This window comes from Acanthopagrus latus, chromosome 13 (genome assembly GCF_904848185.1).
Source record: "Acanthopagrus latus isolate v.2019 chromosome 13, fAcaLat1.1, whole genome shotgun sequence".
Taxonomy (NCBI): domain Eukaryota; kingdom Metazoa; phylum Chordata; class Actinopteri; order Spariformes; family Sparidae; genus Acanthopagrus; species Acanthopagrus latus.
In genome coordinates this window covers 7,972,974-7,994,020 of record NC_051051.1, presented here as the reverse complement: position 1 = coordinate 7,994,020, position 21,047 = coordinate 7,972,974, and the positions used below count along the sequence as shown (strand labels likewise).

The window sequence follows — 21,047 nt, the reverse complement described above, 5'->3', positions numbered from 1 at the left end:
AATACTACAAGGCCTGGTTATAGCGGGAGCAGAGGACCTGTAGAAAAAATAGCATGAGTGTTTGATTTGTATCAAGTCAGCTGTGATCATAGCAACTTATTGGCCACAATGCTGCCTGCTTTCTTTCTTCTTCTTCTTATTTTTTTTTACACAAGTCAAATAAATCATTGTGATGTTTCATTGGCCTAAAGGAGAAAACAACAACAACTCCATGTGCCAGCTGATTCTTTTTCACTTAAAGGAGAATTAAGAAGTCCAAGTTTCTTCTTCACTTAGTTGATTTGTGGACGCGCTTTCATCTTCAAAACATCCAGCTCGCTCGCTCACTCTTAACTAGATGCAGGGATGAGGCACTGCATCACAGACTCTCAATAATGATGTCATTAATTCTGCAGGCCGCACTCAGTGGACGGCGTCGCCCAATGATTCACTTCATCTCTCTGAGCAAACAATATTAATGTGCAGCCGTTCATTTAAATTAAACATGTTCAAATGCTCAGTAGGTGTATGATCGTGAGGAACCGATCCAACGGGGAAAAAACTGCATGATTCATACAGCTCATTACCTGAGCTCAGCATCATCCATTAATGGAGCAGTCTGCAGTGCCTCCTACAGCCTACAGAAGCCATGACTGGAAGAGCCAGGCGGGGTCTGTTTCTGTTCAGTTACACAACTGGGTGTGGGTGACAGGAATTAGCCTTCATGATGGATTCACAATGACCGTATATCTGCCAAGCATCACACAGCTCATGACATGTTTGGCCACTTTCCCATATTAAAATATTCTGCAGATTCTACATCCTGTATTGAAAAACAGGCTGCTGCTGTGGGATAAACTGTTATCTTGTCTGTTTTAGAGTGATGTATAACCCACTGAGAGGTCACCGCCCGCGGGTACTTGTATTTTTAAACCCTAGAAAGTTTAATTTTAGATTGAAAAGGACAAACTTCAGCTTTTCCCCGCAAATGGCTGCTGCTCTGATGCCAAATGGCAAGCAGAATTTACCCTGAGGTTTGACTTGCAGGCTGACAGGCAGGGCGCCTGCTCCACTGTCACATGGACCCAACTCGACTCGATCAGTCAATCTGTCAGAATTTCAGAGTGCTTGGATAAATTAAACTAGAAGCTACAAAGACTGCACCATGCACTAATCTGCATGTTAGCCTATTTAATAAAGGTGGTGCGGTGGTAATTTTCGATTAGGCTTGCAACGAAAGACAATATGCTTCAAAACAGGCATGATAAAATGATAAATAATCGAATGATTAATTACAGGCTACACAGCAAGTCTTTAAAAGACCGGATGCTATTAATTCAAACTATCTATTTGGTGAGTTGATAAATATAGTTGCAGTTTGAAAATGAATCTTGTTGTGTTGACATATCAACAAATGAAAATACCAAGTAATATATTCTGTTATTGCTATCACTATTTAGTGATCGATTATATAATTTTAAAAATCTTTTATCTTTTTATCTTTTATTGTGCACACAGACTTCAATCAAGTCTGTTATTAACCCACTCACATGACAGTGTTCTGAGAGGCTGTCTAGTGTTAGTGGCTATAAATCAGGATGTCCTGTTGTCAACTGCATTAATGGGAATGCTTCATTTAATTTGTTATACCTGCTGGAGACAAAAAATATTGAAATTACACACACACACATACACACACACACACACACGAGGCCTCACTAATCAGAGTTGTTCATTTTAGATGCAAAGTTAATCTTATTTGTTTTCTAAAACAGAAAAATGCGTGACAGAGAATAATCCAATTAAAGAGAAGGCCAAGCCACATCAATCCTTCCTCTTCGTATTGCCTTACAGATGCTGAGGAGGTGAAACTGCCTTCAAGTCTTCACCCAGGGCAAAAAAACCGAACCAACACTCAGGGCGCTTCTTTGTCGACGTCATTTGAGCGCGACAGGCCTCAGTGTACACTGAGAAAACAGTCCAGCAGGCAGAAGCTGGGAGTGGGTGAGTCGCAGCTGAGGGCCATGGTATCAAAGTCTTTGAACAGTAATTTACGGACTTGAATAACGCAGCGAAAGACCGCCGGCTCATTTCTCCTGCAGAGTTTCGCTGTTTGCCAGAGTCCGTGTGTGACCGGCTGGTGCTCTTAGTGTTGAGCTAGGAGGCTAATGTTAGCTAGCGGAGCCAGGCCCAGCGAACAGTTCATTTACGTTGCATTGTTTTTGTCACAGCTAATGGGTCAAATGTAATTGTCGGTGCTTCGCCCAGTTTTCTGACACCTTTCGGCAACAAAACCCGCGCAATTAATCCACTTTGTTTCAACGTCGGACAGCGTGATTAGCAACTAAACGTTAGCATCGCCTGTAAACGTTAGCTAACTGAATCAAAGCTAGCTAACTGAATTAAAATAATGACTTCCAGGCGGACAGGCTATGCTAACATGGATTCATCTCCATCAAATAGCGGCGGCGGTGGCGGCTCGGTCCACAGTGGAAACCGTAAACAGAGTATCATCAACATCTCCGACAGAACCGGGGTCGAGTCCTGCTATGATAGGAAACCCGACAAGGCTGGATACGGAGCCTCGCAGGGCAACATGACTGTAACGTCGCTGAAATCACGGCTCGCCCCGACCATTCAGACTGCCATGTCCGCCGCGGTCGACACGCTCCTGGGTGAAGTGGTGCTTGTGCTCAATGAGACGCAACAAGAGCTGCTGCACAAGGAGCAGGAGAACGAGAGACTCAAAGTGCGTCTTGAGGTGTCAGAGAGGGAGCTGAAGACTTTACAGGAGTGTCTGTGCAGCGCCCAGAAGCTCATAGATCAGCTTCAGATCTCATACACAGGCCCTCAGTCGGTCAGTCAGTCGGTTTTTGCACCATCTCTGTCCTCCATGGCTTCATTGACTTCAGGCTTGGACCGGGACCACCAGAATTCCCGAAACGTAAACGGGGCTGGTGTTGACCTGGGGCTTGGAGGCTCTGTGGACGATTCACTTCATGGGTTTGAGCCGAGAGACGACTACAAAATGTGCCAACTTTCAATCCAACCAGATGGCTCTGTGACTAACCACGCTCTGGACTTTGCTTCCAACACATCGCATATGTGCTCAGATTCCAGCAGACCAGGTAAATATACGATGTCTTGGTGTTTATTCTGTGTTTTTCGGCTGAGAGTGAGCTGTAATTATTCAATCTCTTACTGTTATTTGAGGCAGGGGTTAATTTCTGTGGTCTGTTTTCATCTGTTTTTAGATGAGAGGCAGTCTCAGGGACCAGGTGGAGCATCCAGGTTTGAGATTAAAGAGGAGCAGGGACCGGTTTCAGGCTCTGGTCAGCCCAGCAGGAAGGATTCTGGGTTGCGTGGTGACAACAGAGTCGGTGATGGAGAGGGATCGTCCCATAATGTGGGCGACCTTGGCTACGTTCAAGTAGGAGGGGATGAAGGTTCCCAGCGTTCATTTACTCAGCCTCTGCGTCACCAAAGGACTGTCCGAGACTGCAGCGGGGGCCTGCAGCAGGGCGGGCTCGATGGACAGAAGCAGCTGACTAGGACTGCTGGAGCCGGGAGGGGCGACAGTCTCTCACCAGGCAGAGCAGAGGACTCAGCAGGACCTTCGGCCCCTGACACAATAGGGGAACCATCTGGAGATCGGCCTCACCACTGCTTGGAGTGTGGAAAGACCTTCCGCCTGATCTCCAGCCTGAAGAAGCACATCCGCATCCACACCGGAGAGAAGCCCTACCCGTGTGGAGTCTGCGGCCGCCGCTTCCGCGAGTCTGGAGCGCTTAAAACCCACCTGCGCATACACACGGGTGAGAAGCCATACTCTTGCTCTGAGTGTGGAAACTGCTTCCGCCACTTGGACGGTTTGCGCAAGCACAGGCGCACGCACACGGGGGAGAAACCCTACGTGTGCGCCATCTGCGGGAAGCGCCTGAGCCGCCTGCAGCACCTCAAACACCACCAGCTCATTCACACCGGGGAGAGGCCATGCTGCTGCCCATTCTGCAACCGCACCTTCAAGGAGCCCGCCGCGCTGCGGAAACACATCCGCACGCACCGGGAGGAGGGCGGCCACATGGGGATCGGTGCCAGCGACGACACGGACGCAGACGCCATGGATGACATTAACAATCTCCACCCAGCAGCTCCGTCCCCTCAGATGAGGTTTGGGGAGTGGGGAGCCGAGGAGGACGACAGCTCAGTTGTGGACTGTGTGTAGATAATGATTAAAGGAGGAACTGTCAGCGTTCTCGCCATGAAACCTGCTCCACATTACAAACATGGGTCGAGGTGTAAACATGATGGATAAAGTAATCTCTGTTCCATGCTGTTAAAGAAGAATCAGGCTACATATAACCCTAGCTTCGGAGTTTATCTCTGACATTTTCATGCTTTACACTCTTAGAATAAAAATAACTTTAAAAATATCCACTGCACATTCTTCAAAGCCAAGTGTTTTTCTAGGACATTCCTCAAGCAGCAGCAGCAGCAGACAGGTTGTTTTTGGCACAGAGAGTTGCAGGTTTGCGGACTGTCCAGCATTAATTTAGAAAGTGGCAGTAGCAGACAAGAGCAGTTTCCTGCCATTAAGTGCCCTGAGCACTCAGTCAAACATCAACTGAGTCTCTGCTGCTGCTGCTGCTGCTGCTGCTGTTCAAGATGGTTCTCACCTGTGTTTTAGTCTGGACAAACTCATACATGAGTTTAGTTTTACACGTTAGTCGGAGGTTGTGTTTGCTCTTGAATCATTGTAGGCCTCTGAACACACACTGAGCTGCACGAAAAATTCAAATGGATGCCAAGGGCCGGTTCATGTTGCGTGTGTGCATGGGTACCAGGCATGATGATTATGCAGCTGGGCATTATTGACTGATTTATTTAGTTTATATCTTCACAAAATGATAGTATTTGATAAGAGGTGTTGGTGCTTTACTCAAAATGCATTATCTCAGATGAGTCTTGTTGTGGATGACATGACAGGGAAAATGATAGGGGCGTCGTAATATTGCCTAGCTGTGGGGCTGCAAGTAGCAATAATTTTCATTATCTATTAATCTGCCGATTATTTTCAAGATTAATAGTTTTTTTTATTCATAATCAACAGAGAAAAACACATAATCTTTACTTTTAATAAGCTGGAACCAGCACATGTTTGACACTTGTGCTAAAACTTCTAATTGATGAATGAAATAGCTGCCAGTAATCTTCTTTCGATCATTGCAGCTCTAGTCAGCCGGAAAAGCTGATTAAACTGGAGCAAAAATACATCTTTTTCTCTTTAATGCATCCTTTAAGAGCAGGAATACAAATCATTGAATCAAAGGCAGTATTAACTGAAATCCGAGACAATATCTGTCTGCAATTATGAAATCGATCTCTCAGCTAAAGAATTAATGTGTTTACTAATACTCATCTGGTTTCTTCAGCTAATCAATTGAGGAAAATATGTCACTTTTTTTTTCCAACACTTGTCTTGCCACAGGTGGAACTGTGAATGTCATCACTAGGGAAGTGTGTGATAGGTTGACTAGTCAGTCCAAGAATAACTAGTCTCTTTAGTTAATTTTCTCACTTATTTACAGATTCCATATTAGCATAATATATACTGACAAGTGTTGTTTTATAAAGATGAGCATCCATTAACAACATTTCTTTACTGCTGCGTCTAAAATTGTACTATTCTCTGATCATGTCTGACCTTTTACACTACATTTTGCTCATTTTCGGAGTGTTTCCTCACTTTGACACCGCTCAGCTAGTCCCAAGTTTAGTTTCTGTCTAAGCACAAAGGAAATTAGCTGTTGGGAGCATCCCTATTCACCACAATGTCACGGGTTTTATTTAGGTCGCCATTATGTTGAAGTAATAATAACACCAACAAAAAAAGCATAAATTGTCAAAAGTAATCCCAGAGAATGGACCTAACCAGTCACCTGAGTTGTTGAGTTCAACCCCTAATGAGGCCATTTGTAAACTTAAAGGCTTAAAGTCTCATCCAGACTCTGTTTTCCCCGTCGTGTCCTCACGAAGCATGAACCAGTAAGTCCTCAGTGGAAGGCGTCTCATTGTGCAGCCCTGCTCTGCTCGGTCTTATCTCCTCTCGTCTCTCTGCAGAGCCCTCATCAGTTGCACAATGGTAATGTTTTCATTCGAGCCAAAGTTATCTGTGTCGAGGCTAAGTCTGAAGATATCCCTGAATACACAAAACACAGGGGTTGTTTTTGAAGAGGATACGGGCTCGGCAAGCTGTCATCAGCACGCACACAGATCAACCAGTTCTAACACCGTTTCACTGATTATCACATCTCTCTTTGTCATGGACCATATCTCAGCATTCCTTTTTTTTCTCTCTCTCTCTCTTTTTCTTTTTTTTTCTGTTGAAGCTGCTGCTGTACGTCTAGAGAGCCTCTCCTCTTCTGGCCTTTGTGTTGTTGTTACCAGCCGGTTACTAGCATTTACTAGCGGACAGACTTTGGTGCTCGCATGTGCATATCTGCTCCCTTCTGCTGGCGACAGTTTCTGTATATAAGAATGTAGTTTTAGCCATTTTATCCGGTTGAATGAGGGTTAACATTGGTGGAAAATGTGCAACAACTTTTTTTTTTTTTTTTTTAAGACGTAATGTGCTTTAAAAACATGAGTATGCTAACATTCACTGTAAATATATATATATAGATATATATATAATCCTATGAAACTTTTCCCTGGTGTGACACTGATGCATCGGGGTTGACAGCAGAGCATTAATCTCCTCGGCTACTTGAGCTGTACTGTAGGTCTCCATGAATAATACTATTCTGATCTCCATGTAACTATTCTATGTACATTTACAAGTGTAAGTCATTTTAAAAGGGCACTCTAAAATGTTACTGTATACCCAGAAAAATGATTTGCAGAGTGAGTCTTCGCCCCCCAGATAATCATATTTATTGTTTTTTGTATGACATACAAGGAGGCCTTTGCATGTAGGTTCAAACTGAAATGGCATTCGTCCATGAGAAGAAGTCAGTGTTAAATGTGAACTGGATTACTTTTTTTATGCTTCTGTGTTCAGAATATGTCCCCCCGCCCCCAAACATCACATTCATCCCGTTACCTACTGTAAAAGTTACTATATTAAAGGGCCTTGTTTCTACATCTTTTCTCTTTGTGGCTGTTTGTTTTGTATATTGGATTAAGAGGGGCTTCCTTTGAATCGGATGGATGACGTGGCGATTTCAGCTACATGCCGCAGCCACGAGTGTATCCTAATTTTAGATCATGCCAGTCTCTTTCAATCAGTTCATTTCTTTGTATCACGGCAGGGAAAACCACAGTCACCCTGAAGGCGAGTTTTTCCACCGACTGAAACGCTGCCAAACATATTGCGGACACGCCTAAAGACGGCTCCCAAATAACACCTTCCTCCTCTCCTGATGCTGAGTAATGACAGCTGTGTTCCTGCACACAAACTGGCTATTTGACGTGGCCTTCAGCGATTATGGAAGCAAAGCAGGTTTGATGTAGCAGAAAAAAAACACATGTAGCAGCATTTTATCTATGTTATCAGTTTGTGTCATGCTTTCACGTTGGCGATATATTTAAATTCAGAGTCCGTATATTGCAAAATGTAATCTGAATGTATAGATTTCTCAAAAGTGCTGAAGGTCAGACGGTGATTATGTCACTGTAATGTTCAGATCAAGGTGCTTACTGTTAATTGTTTAGGGTGCTCAAATAATACCCAACATTCAAAATAGGATGAATGAATATTTAAATCACATCTAGAAGATAGTGCTGTCATTGATATAAAGTGAGGTTTAAATAACTCGTACTATACTTTTGTGCTTTCGTATTTCCCACAGTTCGCTTGAAACCATCGTTGAATCTATCCTTAGTTATCAGTGAAGTGTGACGTGTTATTTGTTTTCTCCATGATTACGAAATCAGTTAGTGGCAAATTAATGATCAGAAGTCATTTAGAGGAGCAAACTTCATAGAGATTTACAGAGGAATCTGTTTTTAAAGCATCCACAGTGGTTTTATTCGGGTATTTAAGTTTAAGAAGGGCAAGGCTTTCATTTAAGGCACATCCTCATTTCCAGGCAAAGTCGCCTCCGTAACGTGTTCTCTAATCACTCTCTGCATGTTTAATTTTATCTACCAATCTCAAAGAGTTTGACAAACAACTGTATTCTTGTGTATCTGATTCAAGAATTCATTTGAAACTTTGTGAGGTTGCTGAAAAGAATACATCTTGCCTCTGCATTGGGAAATGAACGTGTGCAAAGCACTGATGTAGTATATTAAGATAGCTGAATGTTGCAATAATAATTTATGGTTGTAACAGAATCCCATGGCACGCCCGGACTTGCCTCATGCCACACCAGTGTGCCTCAGCGCACCATTAGGGAGCCACTGAGCTTAATCCACCAGAGCCTCTATCATTTAAGTGACCGTGTTCTGCTCGTGGCCCTTTTAACTTAAAAAAAAAAAACTGTTCAATTTGAATCATCTTTAGAAGCCGGAATCTGGAAAACCATCCAGTGTCTTGCGACCCCTCAGATTCATCTGGTGACCCCTGAAAATCAGTCAAAGACCACATATTAGAGCGGACAGATAATACGTGGTAGCAGTTTACACTTGTTAATCTGTAAGAGTAGAACTAGAAAATAGAAAATAGAATACACTGTCAGCTTCAAACAGCAGGTGAACCTTCTGCATCACTTGTTTGTTTTTTTTTTGCAAACGCACTCATTCCGGTGTCGTCTAAACAAGTCTAAGTAATCGTTAGAATGCTTGTGCTCGTGAACGTCTGATATTTCACAATTGATATAATCTATCTATATTAAAAGTATTCGTGGAACGTCTCAGGCTAAGGAGGTGTTCACACTGGCACAGGTCTGGCACACTTCTAAGTGGGCTAAAGGCCAACTTTAGTTTTGGGTTAGCCCCCGAGAGTGCTGGGGGGGGGACATCCCTAAGAATCGTGCATGGGGCCAAACTGTGACGGTGTGAAACTAAACAGCGGACGGACTGTGAGAACAGTCATGTGCCGTTCAAAACTATAAACATTAGTCACGTTTTACAACAGAAATTTAATCCCCAGTGATCTGAAGAACAGTGTGACGTGTACAGCTCCAGGCGTCAGATAACTGGGTTAACAGTTTGTTTGTTAAAGGGGGCTAAGTTATCCCAGGGCTCAACTGTTAGCTCAGGGCTAAGTATATGCAGCGTCAGAGGCCTTCACGTTGCTGATCGTGGGGGTGTAATCACTGTAACATTCAACCACACCAAAACTTGTTGCAACAAAACAAACCGCAAGTGGGTTTTATGACATCAAGTTGAAGCAAGTGCTGAGGTAGGCACTTAAACACAACAAATCCCAGAATGCATCTGTGGAAGCTTGCACAGTTCTGTGCTTTTGTATAGTTAAAAAAAACAAACAAAAAAAAAACCAACCAATGAAGCACCTCCGTGACAGTGAGAGAGTCCGTCTACGCATGTTACTACAGCCGCTTTACTGCCATCGGATGAAGAACGGGAAGAAATGTGTTCTTTGAATTTACAGTGAAAGTAACTAATTACATTTTTAGTAATTATTTACAATGAGTTAGTGGTACTTTCACTTAAGTAAAGCATCTGAATACTTCCACTGGATGAAGTTCAGTCTGCTCACATCTGGTTTTATCCTCAGGTCGTGTTATGCAGCTGTTATTGTGCGCTGCAGTGAGAAACACTGAGGTTTCAGGTTTCAGAGTGGAAGTAATTATATTGTGCTAATAATAATACTCAGATAGTTTGTGTGTGACCGACTGTGTGTGTGTGTGTGTTGGCAGCCGATGATGCAGTCAGTGTGATGGCGAGCGGCAGGGAGAAATGTGAGAGCGGCCTGTGAACTCTCTGCAGGCCCATGCAGTCATTTCCTCAGCGACTGAAGGTAAACACTCACTTTTTCTCTGTTTTTTTTGGACAGGAAGTGACTCAACTCTCCCTGTTTTCCCTCTCTTCCTGCCTCTTTGTCTCTTTCTCACATTCAGCCCCGGTTCATGTGACCCCCCCCCGTGAACGCTCGCTGCCCTCCGCGTGATCCGCACAGTGCCTCACTGTCACACCTTTTAATCGTCACGTGCGGTCATTCCATTTTGGTTTTTATCACTTTTTCTACTTCCAGAAGGACACTTTGCACCCTTTGCTGCATTAAATGTATGTGAAGAGTACAGTTTCTGTCTATTATCAAACAAGAAGCAACAGTGAATGGAGCGCTAACATCACCTTTAACAATAAAACTAAACATTCGGCTCATCCACAGTGGAAAGAAGAAGATTCACAATTAAAGGAACGGTTCACCCAAAAAATGAAACGTCATTATCTACCGAGCCTCATACAGATGGAATGTGGGCTGAAGTCTCATAGTCGATAAAACGCTGTCGACTATGACAACAGTGTTGCAGGATTGTCCTGAAGAACTTAAATAGATAGGGACTTGTTTTAAAATGTAAGGCAAAAACATGAAATGACTTCTTACAGCTGATCCAAGGTAATCCACCCCTGGAGACCCCTATTTAAAGAGAATTAATTTATTTACACAAATACACAGTTGCGATGGCCTCAGACAGGGCGCATGCCAACACTTATACTTGGATTACACCAGATTTTGTGGACTATTATAAAAAAATATATAAGTAAAAAAGCAGTAAAAACTAAAAAATCAGAAATATTTACACTATTGCCCACTGAGATGCAGAAACTGGACGTTGGGATGATGAGATTGCTCCGTGTAGAGCTGATCTGGTGTTTGTGTTCGGGGTCTGCTGGGAGCAGCTCTGTTTGTACAGACGAACAGCAGCAGGAAGTTTGGCCCTGCGATATTCCACCCCTGAAGCGGCCTGTCGCTGATTAAGAAGGAGCTCTCCAGTGAGCCGTCCTCCATCGGGGGGTAACAGCTCAGCTATGGTCCTCCTTTCTCCCACCGCCTGCCTCTGGGCCGAGGGAGGCTTCCCAACACGGACTCGGCCTCCTTGATCAACTCATCCGTTGTGTCCCTGTCGGCAGCGGTGACGCTGCAGCCCCGGCAGACCGCTCACATCCCACAGCTGAGTCAGAAAACGTCTCCTCTCTTTGACCTTTGCATCTGTGTTGATGACTGGACGTCCACCTGCTGCCTCCTTAAAGCAACTTGTGATTACAAAAAAGTGACGCCGGCCTGACCCCTGTGACCCGGTCTGCACATTTATGAGAACGTCTGACACCTTAAGGGACTTTTTGATCATGTGTTTTCCTCTAAGCTGAGACGACACAGTCACTGATGAGTTTCCTTATCGTTTCACGCATCACAAACTCAAAAGGAAAGCAGGTCAGTATTTTTTTTTTTTTTATTCTTTTATTTTTTTTTTAATTTCCAGAGTGACACACACAGCTGTGCAGCTATGATTTGCACAGTGGGGTCTGTGCGGGGGCAGAAGAGGAGAGGAGGAGGAGGAGGAGGAGGGTGTGAGGAGGAATAACCAACAAGGAAACCACTTTCAGCTTTGCTTTGCTCCTGCACCGCCTGGCTGGCCCTCAGCCAGGTTTCTCCAGTGAGAGGGCTGGCTCTCTCTCTCTCTCTCTCTCTCTCTCTCTCTCTCACCCCCTCTCCTCTCTCCTCCCTCTCCTCCCCTCTTTCTTTCTCTCCGTCTCTCCCAAACCCACATACGCACTCTCCCCAGCGCAACAGGCGAGAAGAAGAAGAGGGAGGAGGAGGAAGAAGAAGAAGAAGAAGAAGAAGAGCGACAAGGAGGAGAACTTTTTGAGGGTTTCTTTTTTTTTTGGAACTTGTGAAGATGTCCAACGTGTCGGTTTCGCAGACGGATCACTCGGGAACGCCAGGAAAGTGATTTTTCTTCTCTCTTTCCCTCTCTCTCTCTCTTTCTCTCTTTCTCACTTTCCCCCCTTGAGGAGAAAACAGGAGGGAGGACGCGCTTTTTTCTTTTTTTTTTCTCCCTTTTTTTTTTCTCTTTCCTCCGCCGCATGAGACGTCAAAGTTGTGCCTCGGCGAACAAAGCGGGCGCCCCTGAGCTGGAGCTTTTTTTTCTTTTGCCCCGGAGTTTGTGATTTCATGTGCCCGGCTCTCCGCGGAGGGCAGCGAAGGATGCCAGGATGCCCCCTCTGATCGCCCGTCTGCTTGTCATCTGGCTGAGCGTCCACAGGCTGGTGTGGTGCACGGAGCGCTCCTCCACCCGGGAGCGCTTCAAGGTGGTCATCGCGCCCCTCATCTGCAAGCGGATCTGCCTGAAGGGACAGTGTCAGGATACCTGCGAGCAGGGCAACAACACCACGCTGATCGCCGAGAACGGGCAGGCGGCCGACACGCTCATCGGACAGGGCTTCAGGGTCGGTGAGTGACTCCAAACAACGCTGTTTAGTTATGAAAAGGGGGGGAGGTAGAATAAACCCGCTGCCATTAACTAATAGTGCGTCTCTCTAGTTGTTCCTCTGTGGAGAGGTGAGGGAGGCCTGCTGCTGCTGCTGCCTCCTCCTCGGGGATAGATTTGTTTTACTGGAGCTAAATATCACATGGTGGGGGCAAAAAAAAAGTTTCATGGGCTGCGACTAACGATTATATCCACGATTAATCGACTAATCGTTCCTTAGGACGTAGGAAAAAGTGTGAAAATGCTGGTCACAAGTTCCCAGAGGCCAAACGAGACATCCCCAGATTGATTCTTTTCTCCAACCAGTTATTTTTACTCTTAATAATGACACAGAAAAGGAGGAATTCATTGTATCTGAGAAATTGGAACCTGCAAATGTTTTTTTTTTTTTTTTTTACATTTTTGCTTAAGGAAAGGAAAATATTCATCGTTTAATCGTCTTTTTGTCAAATGATCAATTAATCTACTGATCGCTGAAACTTTCTAACAACTCTCAGGAAAAATAATGTTAGCGGTTATAGTTCCTTCAAACCCCACAGATGCCTCCAAGGTCGACATTTGCACTGCGGCTCGACCGATATGACTTTGCTCATCGATTATTAGAATTTGAGTTGCTGTTCTTAAGAAAAGTTTTCAGGTACTTGACTATTTCCATTTTCTGCTACTTCACACCTCTTCTCCCCTACGTTTATTTAATGCATATATACATATATGTTACATGTTGCTGTTTCAGATTATTCAGTGTTCGTAAGCTATTTCATTGTGACGTGTTACCAATCGGATGTTGTCATAGGCGGCATGTTAAGTCAGAGGAATTTTTGCGTCAGAGCCAAAGTAACACGTCAATCTGACCAGTAATCGGAGAAACGCTGAATATCGGCCAGCGCGGGTCACCTAATTTGCACCAGATGTGGCATTATCACATTCACGTTACAGTGGTGCAGTTTTTACAGCCCGCCGCAGTTCGTGTCACACTGTTGGATATCTTTATGGACACCAGGAGTCATTTCCACCCGTGAAAAACAGGCAAAAAAGACAAAACCTGATTCTTTTCCTAACCCTAACCAAATGGTCTTTGTGTGTAAACCTAGCCGGAGCATTCACACAGGGTTGTGACAGGAGAGGAACAGAAAATTCAACCTAAACAAATGTAAAGTTGTGACATGAAAAAACATCCGTTTTGAAACGTATCTGTGTTTTCTCATAAACGTCCTGGGTGAGGTTGATGCGCCACGCGGTCATCTCAATTCAGCGATGTTGGATCACTGGAGACAAAGTGATCGCGTGTTTTCCTCTGAGCGGAGATAACACCGTCTCTGGGGATTTTCTTTATCGTTTCATGCATCGCAAGCTCAAAGGAAGACAGGAATTTTCAACATTATTCTACTACGCTGAATGGTGAATTTAAATTGTGCGTTTGGAAATCCAGTATGAATCTCCATGAAATGCACAAAATGCGAGCCTGAGATCTATTACTAAGACCTCATCTGATGTTATGATGAGACAGTGGTGAAAAAAGTATTAAGACCGACCACTTTATTAAGTAGAAGTGGTGACCTTTGCTCCATTACAAGGAAAAGTCCTTGCTCCGGTGAAAATAGAGAATACCACATGTTTGATGAATAAAACCTTTTCCCTGCAAAGAACCTGCCAGATCAGTTAGGCCTCCAGAATGCAGCAGAGAAAAGTAAAAAAAAAGTCATGAAAAATGAAGTGACAAAGACCGAAGTTCAAATCACAAAATGGAACCTGAGTAATGTTTCTCTTCTTGGCACAAACTGTGACCTCCTGTCGGCGGTCATCACGGGCCAAAATATCCGCAAATATCAAGCGCGGCTAATCTATTCGCCCCTTTAATCCCTTAAAAGTTCCTCTCTTCTTTATGTCTCGCATCGTTTGGACACCAGCTACTTCGTGTCGTAAAGATTTATGTCAAGTGGGAATAAACTCTGCTCCGCAAATAAAAGAGGTGGCTGAGATGAGGTGAGCTGGGTTTGCCCTCCGCTGCGTCGCTGGAAAATGTTCCCATGTTACACTTTAATTACCGAGACATGGCTCATTACATAGCACATAAATGTACTTTTAACATCTATGCTTTCCCCTTAACCGACTCCAGTGTCAGTGCATGAGTGGAGCCTTTCTGCGCTCTATCAGATCAGCTGTGGTGAGACGTGGAGCCGAGAAGTCTACGTCAGGCTCCGGCCCGGGACCATATTTCACCCGTCCTCTTTTTCTCTCTGTGCTCATGTGTCAGGATGCTAAGAATGGAAAATGGAGATGTTGATTGTTCGGCTGTGATAATGAGAGTTCGTTACTGACGAGAAGAGATGAGCCACGTTTCTGTTGCGCCCGAGTCATCGGTCTCTTTGTGTTGGCAGCAGATGGTCATTATTAGTCATTTTATCTTTTTTTTTTTTCACCGAGATAATTTAAACAGCAGTTCTTTATTTCTGTGGACTTCTCTAACTCAGAAACTCCTGTTTCTATATTTAAAACTCAGGTTTATAACTTTAATAGCCCCTCTGTCTAACTTTAAACCTCCTGTTAAGGTGTTTATAACGTTAAAACCCTGGTTTCTAAATTCAAAACTCTTGTTTCTGTATTTAACCCCCCCGGCTCTATATTTAAAAACTGCTGTTTCTAACTTTAAACCCTGGTTTCGAACTTCAAACCCCATGGTTTCTAATTTTACCTTACCTTAACGCCACTGTTTTCCCTGTAAATTCAAAACGACAAGACTTTATCAGCCCTTCCTGATGCTTACACACTTATTTGTGTGTTTGGATTTTGAAAGGGAGGCTAAGATACAGTCTAAGTGAATAAAAAATGGCTCTTGAGCAATTCATTTTGGTTATATGTGGCCGTAAAAATCCTAAACAAGTTATCGAATGTTAGTTACACAGTTCCCCTCACATTCAGCACACACAGTTTTGCAGTAGAAAGCAGTAGTAGGTAGTCATGCAGATGTAGCCTCTCCAGCTGTTTTGCCCGTGTGGAGGTAAGCAGGCTGGATTTAATGGAGGTCAGGTGAATCCTTCATGTATCTCTGTGACCGTATTGTTCCTTCTCCACACACTGTGTGGTTCTGTAGATTCAGAGAGTCGACTTGGTCACCAGTCCGCCCTCTTCAGCTCCTGTTTCCTCCCGGTGCGTCACCTTTTTGGAGCTTCTGTGTCAAATAATTGAAGAGAGGCATCTTAAATTCCTGGAATACCTCACTCTGCTTCACATTTGGTCTGAATAGCGAAGCCGCTCGGCAGTCACCTGTCTTCGCGCACGAAGCATCTGAAGGGATCCTCGCCGGGTGCACGAGGTTCTGCAGCAGGAAGCTCGCGGAGGAGCCATGTGTTGTTCAGTGCGGGAGCAGGAATGTGCTGCAGACAAGTGGAAATTTCTCTCTCCCGTGTTAAAACGGCCGCGGCTGTAGCAGCAACAATATGAGGACTTTTCCATATTTGTCCTGTTGTGACATCAGCGCAGCGAGGCCGAAGTACCATCAGTACGTGTGCTTCAGCATGTACAAGGATTTTTACTGTGAATGATTTGGCCAGAATTTGGTGGACGGGCAGGCCGAGGGCCAAGAAACAGCTCTGGATCTGGGATTTCAGCCAACGGATGGATGACATTTTTATAGTCATAGCTTTGAAGGCAATCGAGTGAGAAAGTTCTCTCTTGACCTTCAACGTGATAAAGTGAAGAGATGAAAAACTCAAAGTGGGGACATCGCTGTCTCTTGGCGTACATCTGCCCCGGAAACTTTTTAGATTTTAGATCCTAAGGAAATCTTGACAGAAGTGGATTCAAGCCCAGCTCGAAGTTGAATGGAATCCTGGGGTTAAACATCCGTAGAAAAAACTGGAGAACATGTCGGCGTTGGCAGAGGAGTTGTCTCCACATAGTTTACTTCTTCTTGGCCAGCTGTCCAGAAACTCAGCGTGTTCCATTTTCAACGATACGAAACGGAGAAAAACAAGCGAATCCCAGATTTAAAAGGTGTTGCCGGCCAGTGTTCTGTGATATTTTTAAGCCGTGCTAGCGGTGTGGCTCTGTGGACGGCAAATGTCACAGTCTCTTTGGTCCAGACTGAAATATCTCGACAACTCGCCATGAAAATTTGGCGGAAACATTCGCACAGGCGTTTAACCTGTCAGTGTCCTTTTGAGGAGCTACTTGCAGCCATGGTGCGTGGTTTAGGTGTGAGGACCAGCGGGAGAAGCACAATCCTGTGTACCCAGCCCAGCTCTTTAAAGCTCTAGACAGCGTCAAACCTGGATGCTTACGGCGACTGACGAAGCTCCTGTTTTTGACGCGTTGGGAAGTTCAGACAGCCTGGATAGACACATGGTTCGTCCAAGAACATGCCAGATATTTCTTAGGAGCGCCTTTTCCAAACACTTTCTAAGGACGACTTGCCAGATGGTTCTGCGTAACAAACCATCTGGCACGTCAGGTTATCTGTTAACACCAGTCATCTTGATTTTAATCAGGTTATGTATATGTAATCGATGTCATTGTGTATCTGTTGTAATGCCGCCCGGTGTTCAGCAGAGCAGATCGCCTCAGTCTGGATTACCTGCTGTACTTGAGGACAAATCAGCTGAACGACAGCAGATCTAGAGATTATAGAATATCTGTTATGGTTCGTAAACTAGAAGTAAGACTCAGTGCTGGTCTACTTAATATACAGTCGACAGCAATACATCACAGCAGTCCGTCTATGTTATCACAGTTTTATATGTGTTATCTGATTTTTCTTTTGATTACATACACTGTTATTCATACTCTGCATACTTCCTGTCTGCATTGCATGGACGTTGCTGCAAAGAATGCTGAAATACGCCATCAGTGTAGCGCTCATATGTCTCCAGGTAATCCACATTTGTCTTTAATATTGATCTATTATTCACTCTGCGCTTCCTAAAATGGATGAAGGCATTGAAACTTGGCAGCGTCCCAGGCATGTTGGCACGCAGAGAAGAGTTTAGAGCCCGTTTTTTTCTTGGATTCCACATCGTGCTGTGTTTAAGTCAGGTATAAAGTGTATGTCAGGAATAAGAGAAAGAGTGGGTCCTGGTGAGCGAGACGTAAGTAAATCACAAAATTATGAAAACTCGCACGCTCATTCCGCTCCTTGTCCCTGTGTAACTTGATGTTGAAGACTTTCTATGTAATTATCTCCATGTGTTTGGTTGACAAAATATCCGACGGCCATCTTAATGTTTTTTGTTTTTTTTTTAACCCTCAGCACTTGAAAGCCTGGTGTAAATTGTAGGATAGAGAGAGGAAGAGGAGGTGCAGGGCGCTTTATTTTGCTCCTTGATGACTGTTTTTGTTTATATGTGAGTTATGTTTTCAGTAGGCATCAGGGCAGTCCTTTCAAAATAAAAGTGGTTGCATAAAAAATCAGTGCCCATGCCTTTGGTTGTGCCCAGTTTTTCTTCGTTGTTAGCGCAGAGACGTCCCATCTGTCAGCTGCTGCCCCCCCACTCGGCCTTCTGTGTCTCGTCTCTCTTCTGCATCTCAGCAGCATCTCCACATTATCGGGCCTCCCCGTCGTCCGGCCTGCTCTGGATTCTCATCCTCCTCTGGAATAACTTAAAAAGCCCAGGGCCTCATATTTCACAGGAAGTGGTCTTATCACATCTAAGTCTGGGCTTGTCTCCCCTAAAATGGGCATCATGAGAAGTGGATACGTCTATTTCAGGATTTCCCATGTGGTTCTGTATTTAGAGTAAAGTGACAGTAGTAGCCCTGTGGTTTGTTTTGGTTTTCCCTTGGCATGGGTCAGAGGTCCATGGGAGCCTGAAAAACGATGTCAAGTCAGTCAAGTACAGTAAGACAGGGCCGGTTCTGCTTTCTCTCTATTTAGGAGGTGAGTTTATTTTAACTTTCAGAGCCCTGGGCTCTTCCCCACACGCTCTCCCTCTTCTCTCGTGCCAGGCTCTGGAGAAGGCGGTCTGACACGGGGCGACCAAAAACCGGCGGCACTCCGGGTTTTATGCCACAGGTTGGACTGGGCTCAGAGGCAAACGCTGGGCACGGCTCCCGTGCTCACACCCTCGCAAAAACACAGAGCACGGGGGGAGGCCCCACTGCACATTCACTTGCAGCTTATTAATCGCGAAAAGCTTCTTACTTTTTCCGGCGAAATGCCCGGTTGTGGCGTGCGTGCGTTTGCAGGCTGATCCTCCTGTCAAGGCCGTGTTTTAATATTTATGGATGCACATTCTGTCACCTCTCCCTTGTCTATTTATGCATGTCGGGAAAATAAGACACGGGGTTATTTGTAGTCCGCCCGTCCTCATTAACCTTTTACCACTGTTTCTCAAGTGGGAGCTATCACCATGTAGAGCTCTCTCACGCGCTATGATAAGTAGTCTGTTCTGTACTGTATGTTTTATATCAGATTAGACTCATCTTTTCTCGGTGCCTCCCTGCCCTTAAATCGGTGTAAAATACTGATGTGATAAATATGTGCACACTTCAGAGGTTTTAAGTCCACAGTCGCTTCATTCCGTGTTTACATTTGTCAGGTTTGCACCACAACACTCGTTCCGAAAGAAAATCCGCATGATCTGAGCGGGAGTTTCCCCGTGAAATCGGACCCCTTCATTTCATCAATTTCAGCAGAAAAAAAACCCAGCCAGATCTTCCCTGTCAGGTCGAAAAAGAAAGCGCAACGGTAAATTAAGTCTGCAAAACAAAGCAGCAATTAGGTGTGTTCTGGACCGTCACAAGGGAACAGTGTGTGTATTCGCGTGTGCCTAAGTGTGTTTGGTGCTCAAGAGCAGTGTACTGAACCCAGCTCAAACAAACAGCCTTCTTTGCCATCTTTAACACTCTCCTCCCATTTGCTTAGCGAGGGGGGAGAAACGGAGCAGTTATTTAAAGCAGCGCAGAGGAATGCGAGCGCTAGGGACTGCACCCACACCATTGCAGGACCCTGTAGCTGTAGCGATTAGCCAGGGTAAACAGAATAACACGGCCTCTGCCAGTGCTGCCTGCCGCCACGGCCCCGGGACTGTGCACTCTTCTGCAGACGTTACCTGCCACGCGCTCCAGTGCTGAGTGCTGAGTCTCCCACAGGGCAGGTATCTGACATAATCTCAGCAGAGCACTGTCAGCACTCTACCTTGCCTGCCCTCCGGCCCCTATAGCCAGGGCTTTTTAGACACTCATTACATGACATCATCCCGAATTTGTGCCAAGATCCCGCCTGAATCTCTGGCTCCCTCCCCACAAAACATCTCTGCCAGAGGGGAGTGACGTGCTAGCGCTGGACCCACGCCCACCCAAACGCGATGGAAACCACGCCGCATATTTCCGTGACATGCGAAATTCACATTGTGCAAGGCAGAGTTTGATTTAGATTCGGATAATTGCGAACCTCCTCGCTCAGATTTGTCCCGATCCTGCTGATGAAGGCTTGGGGATCTGTGAAACGCTGGAATCTTAATCTCGGGGTTTTTATGGGTTTTGGATTCTGGATCAAGTGCTTGAAACTGCTTTAAATTGTAACTGCATTGCTTTCGTAACACTCAGCCAGGTTGTATAGTCTGACGCAACGGATGTAGTCTGATGGTGTAACTGATCTCGCCATGTTGGTGTTGTCCCTAGAACTTCATGATTATTGTTGCTCCAGGACCAGGATTAACTGACCTAAAGCCGATGAAGTCCACATCTAGAGAACGTCCTCGTGGCTGAATGGGTGAAGCATGGGACTCTCACTCAGGGGACTGGGGTTTGTACCCTGTTTGGGACATGCTGTCATACTGTTCACTTGCTATTTTATCTTTCTTTTCATTATTCTGTCACTATTTGGTCAGATTTTTTTGGCATCAAACATACTTGGTTAGGTTTAGGAAAATATACTTCGGATCAACTTGCACTGATTCACAAACCCTGTTAATTGTGAAAATGTGTGCTTTTAAAGGACAACTTCTCCTTTTGTACATTCATTTTCCCACCCGCTTTGCAAAGATGTAACATTACCAAAACATGAAAGGTGAGCTGCAGTGATGGTGGTGGAGAAACATGTATTATCATGTTCCTCGGCATTATCACATTATGCTAAGCCTGCTATTTTCCCCGTCTCTTGTGGCATTCAACAACAGTATTCTCCGAGCTAGCGACCCACACGGTGAAAATTGCAAGTTCCCCTAATGCTAACCTTGTTGCTAACAGTCTGAAAATCAAACAAGCTAACAGCAGTTGCTGTTTAAACGCAGGTGTGTAGCCGTTTTAATGCCAGAGCCTGCTCTACCACGTGCAAATGTTTTTGCAGGGGCACCGTCGCTGATTGTGATTAGTTAAAAGGATACAAAAAAAGCCATAGTGTTTCTTTCTTCTGATGCTAGAATGACAGTTGATCCAGTCAGACCTTTCTCCAGCACTGACACAGTGCTGCCTACTGTCTAAAGCTGATTACACTACAGGTGACACATTTTAAAACATGAAGCTCTGTGGTGTTTTTCTTCAAATTGTCACCCTAATGCCAACCCTAGAATGCTATTATGAAGAAATGTGTGTTTATGGCACAATGACATCTGATTTTACGTGGTGAAGTGAAATTACCACCATGAACATGTTTGAAAACTGCCTGAATTCAAGTATGGAAAAGGTTTGGGAACCCTGGTGGCTGCTTCAGAGTCTGCTCATGGTCATCATCCA

General features: G+C 44.7%; 2 protein-coding genes across 3 annotated transcripts in view; both read left to right on the top strand.

Annotated features, from left to right (window-relative positions):
• Positions 1-1,940: 1,940 nt before the first annotated feature.
• The window catches only part of ltbp3 (latent transforming growth factor beta binding protein 3), a 55,335-nt gene continuing 36,228 nt past the window's right edge, over positions 1,941-21,047 (top strand). The window contains exons 1-3 of one of the 2 annotated variants that reach the window (XM_037118794.1): positions 1,941-1,983; positions 9,804-9,904; positions 11,370-12,340. In XM_037118794.1, the coding sequence (XP_036974689.1) occupies positions 12,103-12,340 (238 nt within the window). In that variant the 5' untranslated portion in view covers positions 1,941-1,983; positions 9,804-9,904; positions 11,370-12,102. The remainder of the gene's footprint in view (positions 1,984-9,803; positions 9,905-11,369; positions 12,341-21,047) is intronic. The other variant, XM_037118793.1, reaches the window with a different exon arrangement.
• Positions 1,948-7,120, top strand: si:ch1073-224n8.1 (zinc finger and BTB domain-containing protein 17). The gene is made up of 2 exons (XM_037118795.1): positions 1,948-3,107; positions 3,234-7,120. The coding sequence occupies exons 1-2, from the start codon at positions 2,390-2,392 to the stop codon at positions 4,202-4,204; spliced, it is 1,689 nt and encodes a 562-aa protein (XP_036974690.1). The 5' UTR covers positions 1,948-2,389; the 3' UTR covers positions 4,205-7,120.

What these genes read in the sequence shown, in the direction of transcription:
- si:ch1073-224n8.1 (XM_037118795.1), top strand. Translation starts at nt 2,390, where the DNA reads ATGACTTCCAGGCGGACAGGCTATGCTAACATGGATTCATCTCCATCA. An exon ending in CTCAGATTCCAGCAGACCAG is followed by an intron (nt 3,108 to 3,233) that starts GTAAATATACGA and finishes ATCTGTTTTTAG; the next exon opens with ATGAGAGGCAGTCTCAGGGA.